The following is an 18,500-nucleotide window of genomic DNA, read 5'->3' as shown; positions in this document are numbered from 1 at the left end:
TAGAAAGTTGAGCAACACCCAAATGAAGCAAACCGGGCTGGGCCTACCATAGGGTAGAATGGGGTGCCTGTATTAGGTAGAAGATATTGAGTGTAGAGTTACACACCACCTGCCCTGCACCTCCTAAGCTGGTTTGCTGCCCTCAAGTGCAGTGGAGAATGTTGCCCCATCACCAGAGTTGAAATATTCAACTGCCAATCTAGCCAGAGGAATGAAGGGCACACCATTTAATCCATTACATCAGGAAGCAAAATGTATTGGGTCCGCTCTGAAGCCTTGCAGGATACGTTCTAATGTGTTCTAAGTTGTTCTTCTTGAACTCAAACAGAATCTTGATCCCCAGCCTGAGTATTGTATGAAAGCTTGATGCCGTATTGATTAGGACAGTTGAGAAAGTCATGGACGCTCTATTTTCTTATCCGTCTCATGGCATTTCTGCAGCATGTCCCCCTACCTAAGATGCTCTCTGCACTTGTGTGTGGGATCAACATCATCTTAGATTGCTACTCCGATATCAAAACATGCCAGAGATGTGATGACCATTTCTTTCTCGTAGTGTGCTTCCTACTCTCTCTTGCTGTGCTGGGGGCGAGCTCTATCCAGCCTAGTCAACCCCACCTGCTCCAATAGCCTCCAACAAGGTACTGAAATAGGGATGAGATTAACAGGTATTCTAGATGCCTGAAAAATGTCTCCTCAAATGTTCTGAAACACAGGCAAGGAAGGACAAAGATTGTTGGACCTGGTTGCATATTGCTAAACCAGCACCCTTGTCACAGTTCCTGATTGGCCAGGAGAAACCAAAGAAGGTTTCCAATAAAAAATCACTGCAGAGTGAAATTCCAAATTGACCTTTTCAGTATACACACTCAGTGTGAAAATGCTCTAAAAATAACTTATGTATAAGCTTGTGCTTGCACATATGCAGACACAGTATTTTTTCAGATTTATTTCAGGGGATAACAAAAGATCCACAACAATTTGCACAATAATATTTCATCTATATAAATCATCTTGCAAACAGTGATTATTTATTGCTATTATTTATGTCAGCTGAGCATCACAGGGCGGTTTACAATATAGAAACACAGAAATACGTAACATAGTAGCAAACAGAAGCAATACTTCCCCACACAATGACAATAATGTAATAGAGCAAGAAAAATAAATTAAAATTTGACAAATATGACGTATATGACATATAATATTCTGATCATCCAAACAGCAAGAGCTTAATTATGTCACTTCTAGCAGAATGATATTAATTCTAAATATTTTAATTCAAATTATTTCCCAATAGTATGCCATCACTCAGATGCATCTGGAATAGAAAAGGGTTGCATTGCATTGCGTTTTCAATCATCTAAGCAGTGGGTTTTTTAATTTTTACTTTTAAAAGGTCCCATTTCCCAAAGAATAATTTGGTTTGCTGCCCCACTTCTCTAACACATCATATTTGTGAATTTAAGTGAATAACTCAGGCACAGTAATTTTTAATAAGTAGCCGAGGTGCAAAGGATCGTGAAGCAGCATCTGAACGTTTCCAAGCTGTAAGCGTGCATAAACCTTTTAAATCTTGGTCTTCCTTTCTGACATTCTCCTTTTGGAACTTGCTAGCTTTGCATGGGTTGCTTTTGGCAAAGTCTCTAGTGAATGGTTTTTGTGTCTGGGCAAGTGAGACAGCGCTCACAGCCTTCACCATCATTATTAATTGCTGTCCTTCTGTGATTTGTCATTGTTCGTTCCTCTCTATTCTCTTCCAAACACTTTGGCTTTGGAGTTTGTTTTTGTAAGAGGTAAAGGAAGAAGCTTTTGTAGATTTACATCATCTTGTATGAAGTTGGTGAGCTTTTTCCTGTTGGAACTAATCTGCCTTTTTTGAATTAGTTGCTCCCTCCCTTCCTCCCTCCAACTGGAATTTCTGTTAGTTTTCATGGTATTTTCTCTCACCCACTTTAAAACACACACACACACACACACACAGAGAGAGAGAGAGAGAGAGAGAGAGAGAGAGAGAGAGACCATAGTCATTCCAGTTCAGTGCTCCAAATCCCTGTTTTCCCTCCTCTCTATTGTTGTGGTTTTTCTTCCCTTTCTGTTTGTTTAATTTAGCTTGTCTGGCCCAAACAACCCACTGAACTTTGCTTGAACTTCAGATTCAGCCTGCACAGGTGCTTCTGCTTGCTTATAAGCTGATTAGATCTGGAATACCTTATTTGCTGACAGTGCAAATATAAACAGCATTGTGTGTTGGGTTTGCATTTTGACAGCTCTGCTGGAAAAGGAGGTCACAATGATGGGTACCTCATTCTGTGCATGGTAAATTAGTAAACAACATCTGGCTCTGCCATCTGATTCCTCCCCTTCCCTGTATTTCATTTGCCTCTCATAATCGGGCTGCACTGAAATTGTAGGAAAAGAGAAGATGTGGTAATTGGCACCAACTTTGAATGGCTTTAAAAGGAGCTTAGACAAATTCTTGGAGAATCAGGCTATCGATGGATATTGGCCACAATGGCTGTGCTCTACCTCCATATCAGCAGTGGTATGCCTCCCTATGCCAGTTTCTAGGAATCACACGTGGGAAGAGTGTTGCTGCCCTCAGGTCCTCCTTGTGGGCTTCCCACAGGCACCGGGTCAGCAGCTTTGAGAACAGGATGTTGCACTAAATGGGCCGTTGGCTTTATCCGGTGGGGCTCTTATGTTAATTGCCTTGAAACACACACACACACGGTGTTTCATTCATTCATTAATTTTTTTTAAGCCTTATGTCATCTAATATTTCCCACTTGAACCTGCCGTAGAGAAACAAATACATGCTTTCCTCATTCAATGCTTTAGAATATACAGATGTTCACTGCTCATCCCCACCCTACCCCACAGTCTGACGCAATTTCAGGTAATGTGCAAGGAGAAATGCATTAAGACAAATTTAGTTCATTTATTCATATCTGCTGGTAGCTTTGGAATTTCTGTGCTGCCTCAGGGTTCAATCCCTTGGCACAGCTTGCAAGATAACATAAAGCACTACAATAAATATAATATCTAACGGTTAGAAAAGAAATCCTCAACCCTTAAAACATAAAAGCAGACAGCTTCACATTAAAACAAGCATTTTCCTCTAAGCACCAAAGTCATGGTAAACTTCCAAAAAGTTTTTTGGTTTTTTTAAGCTGACCTACTGAACTTCTATGCGAAACGACTTTATTTAACTGTAAGGTTTCCATGCCCTAAAAATGCTTGCAGCCAGCCAGTTCTGGCTGTGGAAACACCAAGTACAGTGATACAGTGACACAGAATTCTTGGAAGTATTCACACATGCATCAAGAAATTCACTGGGTGGCAGATACACCTTCATACTTTCTGTCTAGGGTTCCCTAGTCATGATAGTTTGCATTGACCATGCACATGTTTTCCAGCAGATCTACTTACCAATGTGCCCTGGGTTCTTCTTATCTCCCCATTTGGAGTGGCACATAACTCAGACCTGTGCACAGAGGAAAAACTGCACCTGCGTTTCCCCCAGTGGTGCAGGTGCTGAAAGATGAAGCTAATGTAGGCGTACTGAAATTCTTTGCATTTGTTATCTGTTTCAGATGCTGCTCCATGTGATGTTTTTACTGGAATAACTGCTTTCATTTTGTAGCCAAGGTCAATTTATCTTAAGATGCTTTCTTGAATACTGGTGGGGGTGCTTTTGCAGCTAATGGCGTGTGGCTTTTGGTCCCTAACTTAGTAATACCGTCTCATTTTTTTAAAGGGAAGGGTGGAGTCAGACTTGGAAGGAAACCTTAGCACAACTCTGAAGTTCTTGTGGGATGACGAATAAGCAGAAGAGAGCACTGTCTGTATTATCTGGGGAGTCAACAATGCACCGTGTGTCTTATTTCTGGCCTGTCTCCAGATACTAAGTTGATGACTGAATAAGAATAAAGAGAACTATTTTCCTTTATTATGCTACCCTTGCCATGCATTCGAACAGGCACCAACTTCCCAAAAAGATATTTAAATGGTTCTGCCTTATATATTTTGTTTAAAAATAACCATTGAAATTTCTGATGAAAATGTAGCACTGTACACTTGAATTAGGGAAAGGGGGGGGGCATGCTCAACGTTATTTCCTGGCCTCTCCTCCTTCATGTGTTCATTTCATTTGGCTGTTCAATGCACATAGGCTCTCTCCACTTCAGATGTGGCGTCTGACTTTAGAGGTCCTTTGCAATGCCCTGAATCTGGTTCCAGCCTGGTCCCCAGGACCTGATGCTGTTGTGCGTTGCCACCATCATACATCACCACTGCCACCCATCACTCACCTGCCCCTGGACTGGATGTGTTTCCTAGGTCAGTGGTGGTATCTGCTGCCGCCACCACTTTTGAATCAGATTTTCTGGTGCTTGACTTTGATCCATGGTGGCTGCTTGCCATTTTAGATTACCTCAAATGCAACACCCAAGCTTGACATCTTGTTGAGGATGTTTGCATTATGGGTAACCAGACAATGTGGGTTATACTGAAGCCAAAGTGAAACATAGGAGTAAAATCTAGATGTGCTAAACTGCTTTCTTATTTGGATTTCTGCAGGTGATTACAGGACTGAGCAGATATTTCTCGGACAATCCCACATTAAAATCAGTTTGCTTTCCAAGCTCCCTACGTTAGAATTGGTGCCGTGTTTTGTTTTTCCCCTTGGTGTGGGTGTGGCTGATATTAGGGTGGGAGTTGTGACTGGACTTCTCTGGAAATAGGAGGCTTTCTTCCTGGTAATAGATGCTTCTGGCTCAGAAAACTCTTTTGTTGGGGCTACAAAATTAAGCTGCCAAATAGCAGAGGCTGGCCTTGGTGGTGGTGGTGGGAGGCGGAGAGAGTGGCCTGGAACATATAAACTTGGCCCTCAGACAAGACAAAAACAGAGCTGATAAGATGAAGCCAGCAGTTTAGGAATGATTTCACCAAGGTTGCCAGGTGTCTTGTATTCAGAAAAGGAGAGTTGCTATTTTGGACTTGCACCTTCACTGCTCTGTGTTGTGCCAGCATCCTTCTGCTGGGCTGCCATCCAAGGTTGGCTGCCTTTTTCTGACAGAGTGCCAAGTCTGTCTGGGTGTCAGATATAAAAATCAACCCTCTGATAGTGAGGATTTGCTCATGGGCTGACTTCAGTGTTATTTATTTATTTATTTGTGCTGCCAAAGGCAAAGCGCTCTTCCATCTCCATGTAAACAAAACATTTCCAATGATTATCTTCACAGAGTTTCCATTCCTTAAAATAATGCCACAATATGCCAGCAATGGAACTTGTAATGTAAGTCTGTGGCCAAACATTGAGCAACTACCTGATTTATATCCTGATAAATATACCATTGCCTTCATAGTCTAGAAAACTATTTGGCCTATAAAGATCAGATCACTTGCCGCCGCACTGGTGTAAAATGTACTTGTTTCCAGTGTATATACTTGTTAAAGGAATTCCCACTTTGTGCTATTTAACAATGCCATCTATCTATTTATGCATGCCTTGCTCATCCTAACCTGGTTGAGGATTTATTTGAAAGAAGAAAAGGGAAGAGTAGTAAAATTAGTAATGGTCTCAGTTTTAGACCTGTTAGATGATTGATACACCCCCCCAAAAAAGATGCCTGTTTCTCAGCTCAGTCAGTTAAACATGCTAGAAAAGCAACATTCCTATAAAAACGCTTTGGGTAGGAGCCAGGTTGGTCTTCTGTCATCATCATCAGAGAGAGAAAGCACTAAATAATTCATTGTAGTATGTTACTCTCTTAAAACCCTTTTTGTCTTCCAAGTTTTTTTAGATGCTGTTCTAAATGCAATTTCTATCCATCTTGCTCTATTCCTTAGAGAGATACCAGAGAACACTTTCAGGGCTAGCTGTACTGGCAGTGGAGTGGAGTGGGGAAATGCTCCCTGCAAAGTCTCCTGAAAGATTTGCATTTCTCACCTCCTATGTGAGAGACAAAACTTTGCAGACAGACCCTGTTCTTACTACTTCTCCCATCCCCTATTTGGTACCGTCCAAATGTTTTAGACTACAACTCCCATGAGCTCCAGCCAGCATGGCAGCAAAGCTGTATGGGAAAACAGGATCAAGCTTTTCAGGGAAGAACTCCACAGAGCCTCTTCAGATTTCATGGGAAATGGCTAGAATTTCTTTTTAATAGCCTCTTGTGTTTTGGATAAATATTCAGTCACTTCCCTGGGTTTGCCCCCCCCCCCCCAAAAGTGGGTTTTGCCATGGGGGGGGGCGGCTGCGAATCCCCAGAACAGCACATGGGGGAAGGAAAGGGGAGATTATTCTATCTGGCTAGCTGAAATGCTTGCTTTGACAGAAATATTGCTGTGCCTCCCTAAATATTACCCTGATGCCACCTTCAACACTGCCATTATAGCCAGTCTTAAATGTATCTTATATAGTTTTAGCGGGGTGGAATTGACTAACAACACACACAGGAAACACCTGAGAAGGCCGGGGAGCCATGTGGACTGGAGCTTCTGCCCCGCCAGCTATGCCTTCTGCTGGCCATACATTTGCTGACCATGAGAAGAGACCACCCTGTGCAGATAGTTGCCGCTTGCTCCACACAAACGGAGATCTTGGTCAGATGGAGTAGCTGTGTGTAAGAACACTGGTATGTGTGGAGGGCACCTTCTCATGGTCACTGATTGTGTGGCTGGGGGAAGGAGGGAACGGCTGGTGAATGTACTGGTGGCAGAAAGCTGGGGGTATCCCTGCCCACACCCACATGTAACTTTAATATGTAAAAGACATTGTGTCCTGTCCCCTCCCTGCTTGTGTCACAGTCTTCATCTCTGCCCACTTCCTTCCAGCACACATCTAATATTGGCAAAGCAGCATGCCAGTGGCAAGATCCAAATGGCCCACTGCAACACATGTAGAAAGGATGCGTGTGCAGAATAGCCCTGCCCTACGGACACTTACTAATGTATGCATTTGGGTTGCTCTTCATGAGAGGGGAGCCAGATTAGACCTGTCCAATTTGTGAACCCCACTCTTCATAGGCAATGGCAGGATGTATACATGGATGGCATCAACCAGCATGGGTCCACGATGCTCCTTACACATTCTTTCATCATGTTCAGAAGATGGGGGGGCGTTGCGTGACCTCTCTTTTATTCCCTCACTTTCATAGACAGCTATCCTTTGCTTTTTTGAACAGAAGTCATAGTGTGACTGTGGGCTGTCTTCCCCTGTCTGTTGCTGGTGGTGCAGCCTGTAAGCAAGGGTCCTGTAAACCCATGAAAAATAGAGGATCAATCCATTGGTCCTTAAGAACATCAGTCAGCCCCTTCAGGGTGACACGTAGACTAAAGCTGCCTGTTTTCTATCGATTGGGAAGAGGACATTCTATATATAGACCAACCATCTTCTCTTTCAGGCACATGCAATTGTGGCAAACATCAACATAGGGTCAGCTTGCAAGTTCACAAGGCTTTTGCAGTTCATAGCCGGAAATAGAAGTATCGTCTCACTTTCTGTTTTCTGCTTCATTAGCTTGGATACATTAATTGGAGCGGAAGTGTGTCTCTTGTATGGCAGATTGGAGCTGTTGGTAGATTTGTGAACTAAAGGACAATTGATGTGAAACTCTGGTATTTCGTAAATAATGATTGTTTCTTCCAGGAACACTTCGTTTCTACCTATTAGCTCTTGTTTTCCACTTTGCTTTTCCATTTTGAGTCCTACTCACCACCACCACAGCTCCCTTAGAGAGTATGTAAGGGTCCTAGAAATTAGTTCATGCAAGGTAGAAAGGCTAGATGAAGTTTTGCGTCACTTCATTTTATCTGAAATGAAATGAAATGAACAAAGCTAGGATTCCCTGCTTCCTCTGGAAGCATCTGTAAAACAAAGCTGAGATGTGGACCTGATTGGTGCCTCAGTGGCAGACCATTGTAGGCCCTGAACTTCCAATCAATCAATAATTCTGTTTAATTCTTTGCTAGTTTTGACAGGGTTCATATAATAGATGTTTAAATGACCAAACTATGTAAAGTTTGCTAATAGTCAGGTGTGAATGATGAATAGGAGCTAACTGATTGGATGCTGTGCCTCTGCATTTTGAAGGTGGCACCCTTGAGCTAGTCAGGGGCACAGGAATTAAAATGGGGAAAGAGATCTGGGAGCTTTTTGAACTGGAGCTCAGCTGGACTGTGGAGCAGCTTGTGGCGGAATGAGAGGAAGGAGTGATGGTTCAAGCAGTTGCTGTCTTTTGGAATCTGAGGCAGGACCAGCTTCTGCTATGTTCTGCTGGTATGTTTGTAAATAAAACAAATATTACAGAGACTCACTAAGTCTCCAGTGTGCTCTCTTCCAAAGAAAACTAAACTCTGTAGTGCTATTCTTGGACTTCTCACCGCTTGGGTTGATGGAGAATGCTTAACAATATAAATGTTATGCCTTGGAAGAAAATGCTTTTGCTGACAGCAGCCTTTTCTATTTCCTACTGTGTCATTCCACCAGCTTTCCAAAGCTGAACAAGTAATTTCTTTCTGCCTTCTTTGAAAAGGAATCTGTAGTCTTTTTTTGTATTGCCTTATGATTATTCAAAGCTAAATATTTTGCTAGTGTTCTGAGACTGGGCTTCAAAGGCAGAATAGATATCTTTTGTCTGAGTATATTTCTCATTTCGAAAAGATTAGTTGACAGTAGAAATAGTCCCATATCTAGATATTAAAAGTTAAATTTTACCACATATTCCAACTGTATATAATTTCAAACTTCATGAAGTACTAAAAGCTAAAAATCTGGAAATGCAAATCTTACATTCTTTTTAACACACATGCATACACAGATATTAAAAAGGTTATATTGAAAATACTTAACCTTTTTGGTTTTGCTCATATGTACAATAAAAAGGGAAATGTAACTAAAAAGAATAGAACAGTATGAACTCTGCTCTTCCCAAGTGCAACAAATAGCTAATATTATTTTTGTGAGAACTTGTGTTAAGCTGTATGATGGACATCTGCCCACAGGCTATGCTAGCTGGGGGGAATGGGAATTAGAGTTCTTCTACATCCTTGGCATAAATGTTCTTGATGTGTAATAGCTGACTTGTAAAAGCACAACCTGATTTAATAAGTCATTTGAGCAAGTTTGTAGAAGTTAGAAAATAGGACTCCAGAATAACCATTGTCCAGACCAATGGCCCATCTAGCCTAGTATTGTCTATGCTACTCTGACTGGCAATGATCAGTGTCAGCCCTGCCATGAGGCAGCTGCCTCAGGTGGCAAATTTAGAGGGGTGGAAAGTGTCTGGAAAGGTATGCCCTGTGGGACTTCCGGGTTGGCGCCTCTGGCAATGGCGGATTTCCTCCGATCGGGAGGAATCTGCTCCATGGGAAATAGGGTCTGAACCGCCACGGCGAGGCGGAGACCCATTAAAAACCACAGGCGGGAGAAGCCTGTGGACGTGGGATTCAGCTGGCACCTTTGCACCCTACTCGCGGGGAAACCCGGTTTCGGGGATCCAGAGCGACGTGGGGTGAGTGGCACGGTGCTTTGAATCGACTGCTTCTTTCACGGAGTGAAGCCGCATTGCTGTTGCCGGAGAGCGCTGACTTTTTCCTGTGGACAATTGGATTTTAAACAGCTGCCCGTGAGTAGAACAGAAAATTGGATTAAGAATTTTTTTTAAAATTTGGCACTGAAGCGGGAAGGTCTAAACAGGAAGTCCGCCTTCCGCTTTTGTAGATAGATTGAAGCAAAGACATGGCAAGCTAGAGTTTAGAAAGTCGTTTGTAAAGGATCAAATTTTCATCATTTAAAATTACTGAACCCCCCTTGGAAGCAGGAGAAGAGGGAGGAACCTTTTTTAGACTGTTTAAACCTGCAGAAGAGAGAGTAAAGAAAAGCAATTTTCCACCGTCTTGAACCTGGGAGCGGGATGTCAGGACAGACGTTCTCGGGAAGTGCATTTACTATGGACAAACGTTTTTGACAGATAGTTAAAAGAAGAGAAACATATTGATTCCATTGTTCCCCATCGCACTTAAAAGGAACAAAATATTGACAAATTATCTGAAAAAGGAAACTTTGTTGCCAGATCTGCTTTTAAAAAAAAGAAGAGATGGATACAAATAGAAATTGTTTCCCCTAGAGGGAGCTTGTGAAACTGTTATTAAAACCGAACTGGGGAGCTTTGCAGATGCAATAGATTAAGATTGTGGGACCAAACTTTGACCTTGAACAAGAATGTACTCGGAGGCTCTGGTGCTTGCCTTTTGCAAGACAAGTGCTTTATTGGAACAGTTACATGAGAAGATGGATTTGATGACTGTTGCGATCGGAAATTTTGGACAGGCAGTGGGTACCTATATAGAACCCACTCAGGAATTAATCCAGGAATGTGCTTTGACAGATGAGATGAAGGAGGAGGTTGTTGCTGGACCTCGGGAGGCAGAGATGGAGGGAACTGTGGCCCAGCAGGAACATGAGTTGTTGGATTTGACGAATGAACCTGGAAAAAGCCAGATTTGGAGAGATGGAGTTCTGTTTGGCTTGGAGATGGGGGGCTGGATAGACCCCCCTATGCAGGGATGTTTTGACCTTTCAAGTCTGGCTTTGGGCCGGGGGGAGCTCGGAGTTGTGGGGGCCCTTAACTTTGGAGGGACCTTGAAACATGCCTTCAAATACCAAATGGACTTCAGTGTTGATTATGGAAAAGGGGCTGACTTGTCGAGAAGGGACAAAAATATTGTCAAGCTGGAGTCTCCCCGAGTGAAAGGAGCAGAAGACAAAGTAAAATACAGGTATAAATATGAAGAAGACCTGCGGAAGGGACATGGAAGAGACTTAAGAGCCTCGGACATAAGATTACCAGGTTGATGGACTAGATGGATGGGATAGAAAGGACTGACAAAACCCGAGACCAGGAAGAAGAGACGATGGATGAAGATTGGAAGAAAGTTTTAAAAATTTATTTAGAAAAGTTTCGTAAAATTAATGAGTACTAGAAAAATGTTGGAATGAAAATATTTGGCTTTAGCAGAAATGTTAAAAAGAATTATGTAAGAATATATTATGGTTAAGAGAATTTGGTATAAATAAGATTTAAGTTTTCAGTTTTAGGGTTTTTTATGGTAAAATAAGGTTAAAATAGATTAAGGTAATTTAATGACAGAATATTATGAAAGATGGAAAGGATTTGCTGAGATAATTAACAACTAGAATGCAAAAAAGGGAGGTGTGAGGAGGTCGATGAAAGAAGGTAATGACAGTTAAGGATTTGGGAATATTGGATCTGTTTTTAATTTTTTTGTTTATTTTTGCTTTTTGATTTTGATGTATTGTGTGTTTTGTTTTTTGTTTTTGACTTTGGTTTTTACTGATTTGTATTGTTTAATTGTTACTTTTATCTACCTTTTTTCTTTTTCTCTTTCTCTTGTTTTTTCTTTCTTTTTTCTTTGTAACCTTAAAATTCTCAATAAATATCATTAAAAAAAAAAAAAAGGAAAGGTATGCCCTGTGGTCTGCCCTGCAACCCCTAGCTAGCTTGCTGCCCTAGCATGGCTGGCACACCAATGAGGTGAGCAGAAAGCATCGGTGGCACATCTTGCCTCAAGCTTCAAAAGGTCTTGAGCCAGCCCTGGCAATGGCTATCCTAGCCCTCCCTGGAGATGCCAAGGATTGAAGTGGGGTCCTCTTGCATGTAAATAATGTACTCCCAACACTGAGCTATGACTCTTCCTGTTTGCGGGGAGGAAATTAACTATACTACACTCATTGTCTGCTAACATTATTTTCCTAGCCTTGTCTCTTATCTCTGAGTCAATTGGGAGACTGGTTTAGGCATGCCTGTGTTTGGACAGGTCAGTTTTCTTTTGAACCTTTTAGATGGTGAGAGATGGTAAAAGAAACAATGAGCAAATAAGAAGTACAAAAAAAATCTAAAGGCACTGTCCTCAAGGCAGGGAGGTGCAGATTTTCCCTCTCTTAGTTTTGCCATGGGTTCAGAGGAAAACATGTGAGGGAGACAGATCTTTGGTGTGTGTGCTGTGAATTCATGTTTTCACGTCTGTAGAACTGTGAGTGTGAAAGATTGTCTATATTTGTGATGGTAGAGTTCAGGGCTGATAATCTTGTTAGGGCTTTGGATAGTCCTGGCCACATATTGAATGTATCCATACTTGTAGTTTCTTTATTCTCTGCAGTAATCTGGCAGTTTTGCTTTAGACTTATTAACACCATGCTACAATTTTATAGGGCAGAATACCTAGCTAGGTTCCTATAACCAACGAGAGCAATTAACCAGCAAAAATAGCTTAACCATTGGCAAAGTTAACAACTGTGGTGGCATTCTTGCTCTGCAAAAGTGCATTTGTGATGGAGAAATGTTGTAACTTGAAAAACACTGCTGTTCACTCTGAGAGGCAGCTGAACTTTTATGGGTCTTGTGGTTTCTTTAGTGCTCTGAGCCATAAAATGTGATTGTGGTCGAAATAGCCACATCAAACTGTTCAGATGGGAAAGATGGCTTTCAGGGTGCTGCATGTGGTCTAGTGGCACTTGCCATGTGCTCCTAGTTTCATTAGGAATGATGCTTCCCAAGGGACCTACTTTATTCATGTTTTTTGGAAACTTGCGGCACCTGAAAATATAACTGCAACTGCATGCTTAGAATTCTTAGAACAAAAGCAATTAGCCTTACATTTATTTTTCACCAAAGGCTAGTTCCTGTGATTACTTCCTGGGCTTAGATTCTGTCTTGGGTGATTCAGTTTTTTCCTCTCATCCATATTTAGCGAGGGCTGTTGAAGTCTCTGGAGTGTCCCAACTCATGCCCATGTACTAGTTTAACAAGCCACTGCAAACACTTTGAAACAGTATTTTTCCTACTGGTTTGCTGTGTCCAGCATCTTCATAGGCAACTGCTGTGGCTCAAAAAAGGGACAGTCCTTATTCACTTAATGAGCCAGATGCTAAATAATTTTTTCTAGTATCCAGTCTGTTCATTTCATTATGTAGTTATGGTAAGTAAGCCCTAAATCAGCAGCCTCTTTGAGGAGCCCCTGTTAAAGATTGTTCCCCTCATCAATGTGGAAAAAGTGCATTGTTCACAATCTCATCCTATACCATACTGCATCCACCAAACCACTTTTCACCACTTTTCCTAATAGCTGCAATTTTTTTTTTAATGTAAACAATGTGGATTGTTTATGTTAAGTCATCACCACGGTTGCCATTTAATGATGTTTTGTTGTAAAGTGATATAAGAGACACCCCCTCCCCCATTTTAATCTCTCTATATTTCTTGTCTAAATGGGAGATAACAATCCATGCTTCTGGCTGCAAGACTTTTCTAGGCATGCTGCATAGGCGATTTTATGATGAGTGGTATTATATTAGGGTATATCTAGGGTACAAATATTGCAAAAATTTAAATGCTTTCTTCTTTACTTTCTAGGTCTATAACTCGAACAAAGACAGCCAAAGTGAAGGCAGTAAGTAGCTTATTTTTCATCCAAGACTGTGTGTTTGAGGAAGTGGTTTGTAGAACTGCATCCCTGTCTCTTATAACCCAGTAGGTGGCTCTCCAAGTAGTAAAAGCAACAAGTGATTATATTGCTTTAGTCATCAGGCAGATTTTGGCCATCACATATGTTGAAACTTTAAAAGTTCTGATCATTTAGCAGTTTTTTAAAGCAATACAAAAACGGTAAAAGGTGACAATTATTGTGCGGCCCAGAACATAGTGAAATGCTTAAATATCAAACCAAAGAGCAATATGGTTTAAGATGTTGTGAGGCACTGTGAGTACTGGATGGAGCCCAAGAGCTGCAGAGTCATTCTGGAGCTGGCTCTGTGGCAAATTCTTTGTTTCCTTTGGCAAGTTACTTAACGGCCTTTTGTCTCGGTGTACACAAACCCAGGCGCAGAAGTTTTGCAGAAGGGAAGCAAGAAGGAGAACTAAAAGAATTTCCGAATCTCAGTTCCTTGTTTTACCTTCCTTAAACGATAATTAATAGAAATTCAGTATTTTGTGCTTAAAAGGAGTTGGTCAAAACCTCCAGCCAGCCCCAGGATTTTAGTCAAGCAGATGAACTGCTGGGATGAAAGACTCTTTTGTACATTGAAGTAGCGCTATTTAAATATTTTCATCCTTTGACTCCAAGTGGTTGGACAAAGCAAAGTGCCTGGAGCACTTTTGCTGGCTGTCCCAAGCCTCTTCCCACTGCTGTCCAAAATCCAGCATGTTTCTAAGCAGCCCAACCTGCTTGCAAATGTCTGCTTGGCTCAGTCTCTCTCTCTCTCTGCCTTCCCCCACCCTGCATTACTATGTGCAATGATGCTGCAGCAAAGCTCTTGTTTATCCTACAAGTGAATTACAAAGTTGTTTTGGGTTTTGATTCCTATATATGTATGTGTTCAGCTTTGGGATATTTGATGAGTGATGGTCCTCTTTTCAAATATGAAGTTCAGGAATATTTGGAAAGACCAACAAGAGGGGGAGTCCTCTTGTCTTTTTTTTTTTTTTTAGAGGCAGGCAGCATCCAGTCAAAAGCCTTGTGAGATCATCTTTCCTTTTCTTCCTAAGGGATCCCGACTGGTGGTGTGTCTATTTATAAATAGAATGTTGCCCCCAGTAAATTTGAGAGGCAGCATAACTCCTTCAGCTGTTAGGTCACTCTGGCTGGCGGAACACTATACAGTAGCTCAGCTTCCCCTCTTATCTGCTATTGATAAATGGCACGTAATTTTAAATCCACACGTTCCTCCCCTAGATTTCTTCACTCCTCCTCAGCACAAGATTTACATACCTGTCATCTCTTTAATAGAGCCAGCGAGTGATACAAGATGCTGCAATTAGAGGGAATTACACCTTTGTAGGCTGTGAGATTCTGTCAACTTAGTCTTCCCGTCCCCTCCTCCCTCCAAGTGATCTATTCACTGCCGCTTGTATTGACTAAGAATGCTGAATTATATATAATAGAGGGATTTGGTATGAAACATATTACCAACGGGTTTTCTTAAAAAAATAAGAAGAATGTAGCAGCATTGTGATTTCTTTCCCTACGTAGAGATCTGGCGCTGTCATAAGTATATAAACACATAGAAAGTGCCATGCTTGGCATTTATTTCACATAACCCCCCCCCCCAAAAGGCTCACAGAGTAACTTAAAAAACAAGGTGGTCCTTGTTCTCAGCCTTACAATCTAAAAGACATGCTACACAAGGAAAAGGACTGGCAAGGAAGGAGGAAAAGCAAACTCAGGCACCAGGTTCTAAAGTTACAGGTTTTTTTATAATAAGGACCAGCTAAGATGAACAAGTCAGCTAGCCTGATGTAATGGCTGCCTCTAGGCGACAGTTTAAGGAGGCCCAAAGGCTGAGGAAATGGAATAGTCTTGCTTAATCTCTGTTATACAGTAGTATATTTTTTGATAAGGCAGTTTAGGGACTAGCTTCCCCATAATGTCTGCCTAGTCACCATGTCACACAATATAAGAGGACTTTTTATCTAAGGTCTGGACTTGGAATATCCTGAGGCAGACCAGCTAAGTGTCATAACACACCTCTGAAGGCCAAGCATTGTGGAGTTCTCCACAACTCAAATATTTATTTAAATAACGTGTTTTCGCCCTTGGTGAGAAGAGGATGGACTTCTCAGGAAATGCAAAATTTGTTTTAATTAAGATGTGGTATTCTTGCCAGTTGGCCCCTGTTCATTCATAAGAGATGGATTTATGATGAAATAATAGGTGTTGTCTGCATCAGACAAGAAACTGATTCCAAAATTAATTAGGGCATTTGCAAACTGTTGCTTGCACTGGCTTGCTCCATAAGGGCATTCCCTGATTTAGCACAATGATGCGGTCATTGCTCAGAGCAAAGTCAAATCACAAACACAGTTCTGGAGCACGTGCAGGCTTCCAGTTGTCCTGAGCTACTTGCTAGCAACATGGGTCCCAAAATGCTCAGTTTTGCCAAGTAGCATTCTTGTATGAGGAAGCCATCCTTACCATCTGATGCTTAGCTAATGTATTTTTTACCCTGTATTCCTGCACCAACAGTGCAAACATGTAGAATGGACCACAGTTGCCTGTGTTAAGTTCTGAAGCCCCAGTGTAATTGGAATGTTCAGAAGCTGCAGCAGAACTGGTTTTTAGCCTTAAACTTGATGTGTGTCTGTATTGCTGCATCCACATTCACACACAGGCAATGTATTCTTGTCATCATGGAGGGAATAAAGCATTGGTTATATTTCCTGTTGGCTCAGATATTTTTCTGTGCAGTAGAAAAGTTCAAGGCTTTTACATTGTGTCAGTGATAGACAGATTCAAACAATAACTTGTTGTCTCATAATGCTTGCATAATGTTTTTAGTGGTCGTTCTCTTTCAAATTCTCCAAAGATTATTAAGCTTCTAAAGGGGCAAAAACTGGACAAAAAAGTGGTTCTTCTGCAGAGGAACCACTTTTGATTCCACAACTTTTGGTTTACCTTTTGATGCAATGGCATCATCCTATGCTGTTTAGTGCCTCAGTTTCTCAGTTGAAAACCATTAAATGGCCGATTAAGTTACTTTTTTAGAAGCTCCTGGCAAAAAAATGCAAACTGGATACAACTGTTCCAATTAGGGTTTTTGACACAGAGAAGCTATAGTCCTAAGTGCATCAATACCATAAGTAATAAAAACAGAGGTACTTGTGAAATGTTTATTAATATATTTTGATGAAAAATAGATTAGCTAAGCATCAGAGCTCTTGCCAGTATTAATTTGTACATTGCCACAGTTAATGTCTCCTAATTTTTGTCTGTTTAAACACTGTCAGGCTTGCTCACCCACTTCCTGTCAGTACAACACTACCACGACTCATTTATTGAGGTGATTGATCTATCTCTTTCTAAAGTGCTGTAAAGTATTTATGCAACATCAAAACAGTCTTAGCTCTGAACATATTATGTGCTAAAATGAACCTAGATTGAAATATTGAAATAAAAACTGGATGCTGGGCCCTTATATATGTTATGCAAATGTTTAAAATGTAAGGTGTTCTTTTAACTTTATAAATCTCCTTATCATAGCCGTAGAAAGGGGTCAAGGAATTCCAAAGAGTATATTGGAGCCTTGGAAATCTTGTCCAGCCACCTTCTTTCTCCTCTCTTCTCTCACCCCATTCCCACTAGTCTTTCATTATCTATTAACTGTCAGGTTACTTGTGTTCGGGGATGGTGCAAGATGTGCAGCTGCCTGAGGCAGAGCTATTGCTGCTCCATTCACTGCTCTCAAACACTGGCATTCTCACTCCCCTTTTATTGTTGCTTTTGCTGTTGCCTTAGTAGCAATTGAACGCTGAGGCTCTCCAAGGCTGTCGCAGCAGTGCTTTGCTCTGACAAAAGGTCCTAGTGAATGTAGGGTTCTTCCAGAGTGAGATATTCAGGGTGAGGTGGCAGCAAGTACTCGTTAGACTGTTTACTACTATTAAAATGTAAGCTCTATTTGCTATGGCAGAGCAGCAGTGGTGCAAGTAATCTATGGGGCCACCTCACCTGAGATGCCCCTTAGCAAATCCTGGGTGATCCACTGCTACCAGAGAGCCTAGTAGGAGTGCCACTGACTACTTTACTGCAACAGTAAGGAGTAACAGCACTCCTAGAATAATAAATGGCATCAAGCAGGCAGGCCTAGAGAAGATATTCAAATCTGCTGCCTGACACAGAGGTCTTGGTGTGGCTAACAGGCGGACTGGTCCTGCTTGTGAATGCATAAGAGTGAAAGGAGTTCCTATTCTTCATTGGCTTATACTAGGGATCCTTCTGGACTGGAACAGCAACCAGCCAGATGCCTCTAGAAGCTCATTAACATGGCATGCCAGTGATTTCAGTCAAAGTTACTCATTTCTCCTCAGCATCCCCATGCAGAGTTCTATACTACCTATGATGATGAGACTTTGTCTTAGTTGCCAAAGACTGTACCTCTCCCACATAATATAATTGGACCCTAAGGGGGAAGGCATACATGGTTGAAGAGGTTTTATCACGTCCTTGGGATGCAGCAAATGTATTGTCATATCACTTCCCTAATATTTAGGGCTGTCCCTCAGTGGTAGTGCACATACTTTTCATGTGGAAGGTCTCTTGTTCAATCACCTTCATCACCAGGTATGACTGGAGACACTGTCTACTTGAAATTCATTTTGGAGAGACATTGCCAGTCAGTGTTGACAGCACTGAGTTAGATGGACCACTAGTGCTCTAGGATTAGGTAATTACCTTTTAAGAAAAAGACCAGCTAGGCTTGAAAGGCCTCAGCATGCTGCTGAGACAACAGCTCCTCTTCTTTAGTAAAGCCATCCAGCACCTGCCACAGTGATCTGTCCGGGGTCCTGACAGACCATGCTTTGTCTTGCCTGTTATGATTTGAGCAGCCTTTGTTTACCAGTAATTTGGCACATAATATGAAATGTGCTTACCTTCGGAAAGACATACCATTGTGATCTCCCTTGTTAGTCACTGGCTGCTAA

General features: G+C 41.6%; 1 protein-coding gene across 10 annotated transcripts in view; it reads left to right on the top strand.

The window, feature by feature from the left end:
• ARHGAP26 (Rho GTPase activating protein 26) overlaps positions 1–18,500 on the top strand; it is a 222,477-nt gene that overhangs the window by 102,585 nt on the left and 101,392 nt on the right. For all 10 annotated transcript variants that reach the window (XM_080997149.1, XM_080997151.1, XM_080997154.1 and 7 more), the window contains one exon: positions 13,440–13,476. In XM_080997149.1, the coding sequence (XP_080853275.1) occupies positions 13,440–13,476 (37 nt within the window). The remainder of the gene's footprint in view (positions 1–13,439; positions 13,477–18,500) is intronic.

This window comes from Podarcis pityusensis (genome assembly GCF_964106645.2).
Source record: "Podarcis pityusensis genome assembly, chromosome: 2".
NCBI lineage: Eukaryota > Metazoa > Chordata > Lepidosauria > Squamata > Lacertidae > Podarcis > Podarcis pityusensis.
This window is presented reverse-complemented; position numbering and strand designations above follow the sequence as displayed.